The sequence below is a fragment of the Sinohyriopsis cumingii genome, unplaced genomic scaffold (genome assembly GCF_028554795.1).
Source record: "Sinohyriopsis cumingii isolate HCF-2022 unplaced genomic scaffold, ASM2855479v2 utg003488l, whole genome shotgun sequence".
Classification (NCBI taxonomy): domain Eukaryota; kingdom Metazoa; phylum Mollusca; class Bivalvia; order Unionida; family Unionidae; genus Sinohyriopsis; species Sinohyriopsis cumingii.
The window spans coordinates 26,484-32,483 of NW_028316500.1; the positions used below are offsets into that span (position 1 = coordinate 26,484).

At 38.4% G+C, this 6,000-nt stretch overlaps 1 protein-coding gene across 1 annotated transcript in view; it reads right to left on the reverse strand.

The window, feature by feature from the left end:
* Nucleotides 1-3,055, reverse strand: part of LOC149769614 (cell surface hyaluronidase-like) — a gene marked incomplete at its 3' end in the record, with an annotated part of 29,139 nt that extends 26,084 nt beyond the window's left edge. The window contains exon 1 of the mRNA XM_089949814.1: nt 3,017-3,055. Within this exon, the coding sequence (XP_089805940.1) occupies nt 3,017-3,055 (39 nt within the window). The remainder of the gene's footprint in view (nt 1-3,016) is intronic.
* Nucleotides 3,056-6,000: the final 2,945 nt, after the last annotated feature.

Below are 6,000 nucleotides of genomic sequence, written 5' to 3' on the forward strand. Positions count from 1 at the left end.
AAAGTATTTATACACAAACATAGTCTGTGCATTATATGCATTGGTTCGTCCCATCGAGAGTACTTCGCACGTGCGGCATGGGATGAACCGAACTTACTATTTCGAAACACGACACAATATACACAAATCATCCTCTGGTATCGTTGTAACAAAAAACGAAACCGGAGTACATGTATTCAATAAATAAAAGAATTTAATTCCGTGACAGAACCTCCCCCCCAAAAAAAGTGGTAACACTTTTAGAAAAATCACGGAATGTGAACATAAACAATTGTTTAAACTTCCAATTTGAATAGTGAACGAAAATGATCTGATAACTACACCCTACTTTAAAACTCAGCACCCACATTTTCCGATCCTCGAATCGCCTCGATCCGGAAACTATGCGGTTGCAAAGACAACGCCCAACGCACCAATCTTGCATTGCGACCTTTGCTTTGTTCAAGTATAAGAGCGGCTGATGGTCCGTTTGGAAAGTAAACTCCCTCCCGAAAAGGTACGTATATAATTTTCCTATCCCCTATACTAAGGCTAGGCACTCCTTTTTAATTACTAAGTAGTTTCGCTCCTAGGGAGCAATTTCCTACTTGTATAAGCAATGGGCAATTTCATTCCCTCTTGCTCCTGTATCAAAACAGCCCCAAAACCCGTATCGGACGCATCAGTCCTCAGCACAAACGTTTTGTTCAATTCTGGCAACTTTAACATTGGTGCACTTACAGTTTCTGTTTTAAAGCATTAAATGCTTTTTTCCTGGCACACACCCCAAGGAATTTATTCAGTTGCCCTTTCCTAGTCAAGGCTGTTAATGGGCTGGCAATAGCCGCAAAATTGGGGACACATTTCCTATAAAACCCAATCAAACCAAAGAAAGATCGTACTTGTTTTTTATTTTCTGGTCTAGGTGCATCTTTGATTGCTCCTATTTTATCTGGGTGAGGTTTCAACTGACCTAATCCACTCACGAGATGTTCCAAACACTCTAGGCTAAAATACCCTATACTACATTTGGGTGGGCTTAGCTGTAATATTTGCAGTGTGAAGTCTATCGAACAGATCCCGTAATACTTTAACATGTTCATCCCATGTATGTATATAAACAAAGATATCATTTACAAACTGTCGACGTTTTCCATACCGTTTAATAGTTTGCGCATGAGACGAACGCATGACGCACCGGCGTTGACTAAAGCGAAAGGCATAACTTTAAATTGATAAAGACTTTTCGGATTCGCGAATGCCGTTAACTCCCGGGCATTATAGCGATTGGTATCTGCCAATATCCCTTGGTAAAGTCTAATTTGGGGATGCATTTATGACCTGCCAAGTTCGAAAATAAACTTTCCATATCTGGCATTGGTTCTGCGTCGAACACGGTGATTTTGTTCAATTGCCGAAAATCAATGCAAAAACGGTTCTTCCCGTCTTTCTTTCTGACTAACACAACAGGGGACGAGTACGGGGAACTGGAAGGTTCGATCACTTCCTTGTCTAACATTTTCCCCACTTCTTCGTTGATTGTCTCTCGCACATTAAAGGGTATTGGATATCATTTAATCCTGATCGGCTCTGAGGTATTCAACTTGATCTCGTGTTGAATCAATCCAGTACAGCCCGGTTTGTCCGTAAACACGTCAGGGTATTGGGACAAAACCTACAATATTTGTGCACGCTGACCCACTGATAAACCCGGGCATACGTTGATCTGGTCAATACCTTCTTTCCCTACGTAATTGGGGTATTCAAGGGGCATTTCTGTCCTGGAGACGATTCCGATTCGTCACACGACTTATCCTTTATCACCGCTACGCATACTACATTCAAGACCCCTTTATCCATTGTTTGTCTAGGTCTTTCTAGATAGAGTTTAAGCATATTGACGTGAAATATCTTGGACTTACCCTCCACGTCAATGATATAGCCCATTTCGCCTTTCACCTGTTTGACTTCGTATGGCCCTTTCCATTGGAATAGCAGCTAATTTGTATTCGTTGGGAGAAGCACGAACATCAAACGTTTTACTTCGCGTTCCTCTGTTGTAGTACTTCACGTACCTACAACTAGATTTCGCGAGTTTGCCTTGCGTCATTCGACATGTACGCTCTAATCGTTCGCGCAGATCTACTGCGTATTGGTAAGTAGTCTTGACTTCTTCGTCCGCGACTTCGTCTGACCACAGTTCGCGTAAAATGCGCATAGGACCACGAACTGTCCTACAGTACAATAGTTGAAACGCGGAGAAGCCTAACCTTTCATGAGGAACCTCACGATACGCGAACAGAATTGCGTTCAGATACCTATCCCAATCCTTAGGTCTTTCCGCACACATACTAATAATAAAAATAAGGACTTTGTATAGCGCCTAATCTTTACTAAGCGTTTTACAACATTAGACAACACCTACAAAATAAAAAAACATATATAATGATACGATTACGAACACAAACACCATGAAATTAGAAAACATAGAAGAAAAAAACATGCTGAGTTTATTTAAGGTAGGAAACATTATTAGGTCTTTAAGTTTGTTCCGTCGCAACATTTGCTTCAACGTCGCGTTGAATTTCTCGACCAACCCATTGCACATAGGGTGGTAGGGTGTCGTGCGCAACTGTTTAAGGGACAACAACCTTCTAATTTCTGCCATGAGATCTGAGGTGAATTGCGCTCCACAATCCGTAAGAACCTCTTCGGGCACTCCGACCCTGCTGAACATGTCCTCGAGCGCTTCGGATACACGTTCGGTTTCAATCCATGGCAAAGCTATGGCTTCGGGGTATCTGTTAGCGCAATCTACCAGCGTCAAGATCAATCGGTTTTACCGATCTGTATGTGGAAATATAGGTCCCACATTGTCAAAGGCCACTCTTTTAAACGGAGTATCTATCAATGGCATTTGACCTAACGGTACTCTAGTTATCCTGCCCTTAGAGACAGTTTTCTGGCAAACTTCGCACAAGCGACAGATCCGCGCTACGTCGCTATTGACACCAGGCCAATACAATTCTCTTAATACCATCTCTGTTGTTTTCTTCATGCCTAAAGGACCCGCCATACTCGACTCCTGCGCGACCTCGAGTACATGCGACCTGGATTTATGGGGGATCACTAGTTGCAAGAACTTCCTATCAAGTGTAGAGTATTCTCTATACATTAAACCTTTCCGAGTAAGGAATTTAGAAGAACCCCCGTGCTTACTCTTACTCACGGTACCCGATAATGCTTTCTTCGCGTTTGCACGTAGAGACGCGTCACATTTTTGCTCATTCTGAAATTCTTCGTGGGAGATATCTGTAATGGCTTCCAGTAATTTTAATTTGCGTAAAGGTTTGTTATCTTCCTTTCCTGAGCCCTAGTTTGCACTGCTTGGATGATCGGGAATATGCTGTAAAAATAAAAGAATAAGAATTTACGGTTTTAAGAATCAAAGCCAAAAAACAAACTCCAAGAATAATCCACGAATAAAAGTTTAGAAGTCCTAATAATAAAATGTTCTAATGATTTCAAGTTCGAGTCCCGATGAAGAATCCAAGATGGAAGGCGATGACGTATGCTGTATCCTGTTCAATGTTGTTGTCTATAGCTCCTTGTAGAAACGCAAGAAATCCCAAAAATATTTTTACGAAATGTCTTATTTCAAGAATTATGTATGAGCACAACATCTATTTTCAGAGAAACGAATTAATCTTTTAGAATCCAAATAATCTGAAGAAAAATTAACATATAATTCAAAAACTGGCTACAACAGAAGGAAACGACTTGACATCAAGCGTTTTTATGCCCAGACTGTGAGATCGATCTCTAAGCATCACTATTAAATCTAAGTAATGCGCAATTTTGGAAATGTCTAATTGCAAAATAGAGGATCACGTGATCATGTTTATATATAAAATATCACGTAGCCCCTGTATCCTTATTACTCCGAGAATAAAAGTTGTTTACTTCACTAAAAGCTATTTACAAGTCGCGGGTCATATATCCAAAACAGCCACGATCTCAACCTTATTATTCCCACAATAAAAATAAATAAAAAAATAACTTGTTCGCGTGACTGTTACTAATTTTAAACTAAGACCGACAACCAGGTCAGCTTTATGTTTACGAAAATGAAGAGTCAAGGTCAAACTATTTTCTGGAAAAAATACTATTTCCTAGTAAAGGAAAGAATATTATTTTGACATATAATGACATTAAAAAATTAAAAGATTTTAAAGCTGACAAATAATTAAATAAGATATAAATTAAGTCAAATATAAACAACGGTGCTCCAACAGTGGGAAAATGTTAAAGAAAACTAGTCGAGCCGATTCCGAGAAACGTTTGGCTGTATAACGGATTTGGGTACACTGCCTGGCGTAAGAAGATTATATTTCACGTATACAGTTTTGACATTACCTTCACTCTTTGAAGAGTTTTTAAAGGGACCCTTCCTTACGATTTTATCTCTGTTGGAAAGAGGCGACCTAAGAAGGACGTCCTGACGAATTTCGTCGACAAGAATCAGCGAAATTAGCGGGTTCCTATGGTTATTGGGTATGAAATCTCACGCACAATGTGGACCGATTGTTTAAATATTACATATTAAATATTTCAACACCTTCTAAACGGTATTTGATTTCAAGGCATCTTCAGCTATATCTAATCCGATATCGTTTCCAACATGAGGAAAAGTTTAAAGAAAATTCGAACAGAAAAAGAAGTTCGGTATCACACATGCCGTAAGGATATCATATCTTACATGTAAAGTGTAGATATTACGTACCCTCCTAAAGAATTCTGACATTAACCCTTCTTTGACATGTTACATATAGGTGGTAGAGGCAATCCACGAAGCAATTTTCGTTTAATTAACGTTTACATTTAATTTTAAGTGTTAGAGCGCTTTGTTATATATATATATATATATATATATATATATATATATATATATATATATATATATATATATATATATATATATATATATATATATATATATATAGATATAGATAGAGATATATAGATATAGATAGAGAAATTAGGTACCCCCATTATAGAGTTCTGACATGGACCCTTCATTGATATTTTATCTCTAGGAAATAGAGTCCACCTACAAAGGAAGTCCTGGAAAATAAGGGGCGCCTTAGGGGGTACCGGGTATGAAAACACGCAAATGTGTATAAATTGTATCTATATTTTGTACTTATGGGACCCTTACTTACAGGATGTTGATTTCAACGCCTCTTATACTGTTTCGAAATAAGACCCCTTTCTAACAGCAGAAAAAGTGTAAAAAAATTAGTCAAGCAGATTTCGAGAAACTAAAGAAATTAAGTCCAGCACATCAGATGCCGTAAGATTATATACATGTGGGCCATATTACATCCACTCTTTATACAGTCTTGACAAGAACCCTCCATGGATATTTTATCTCTTTTAGATAGAGTCCACCTACGAAAGAAGTCCTGACGAATTTCATGGAGATAAAACTGCGAATGAAGGGGCGCCTTAGGAGGTACCATCTGTGAAAAACACGCAAAATGTGGATCAAATTGAGCTATAACTTGATGTATTATAAAATGACTTAGAGGACTTTGATTTCATCTAGTTTGGAATCAGTTCCCACAGTAGGAAAAGTTTGTTGAGAATTTTATCGCATACAACACATACCGTTGGAAGATTGTATTCGATGTATACAGTTGAGACATTACGTCCCTTATTTACAATATTTGACATGGATCCTTATTTATACTTATCTCTAAGGGAGGAAGTCTACCTACCAAGGAAGTCCTAATAAATTTCATGAAGTGGAATTGGTGAAATTAGGATCGTCTTGCGGGTGCAAGTATAAGAAACACGCAACAATTGTATCAATATATGTTTGCTAACTGAACTTCTCCTTATAAACTATTTATTTCATGTATGTGTTCCAACTGTAGGAAAAGTCTGATGAATATTTATTGAACCGATTTCACGAAATTGTCCGCTAGACCAACGGGTTGGATACAATGCATGCAGTAA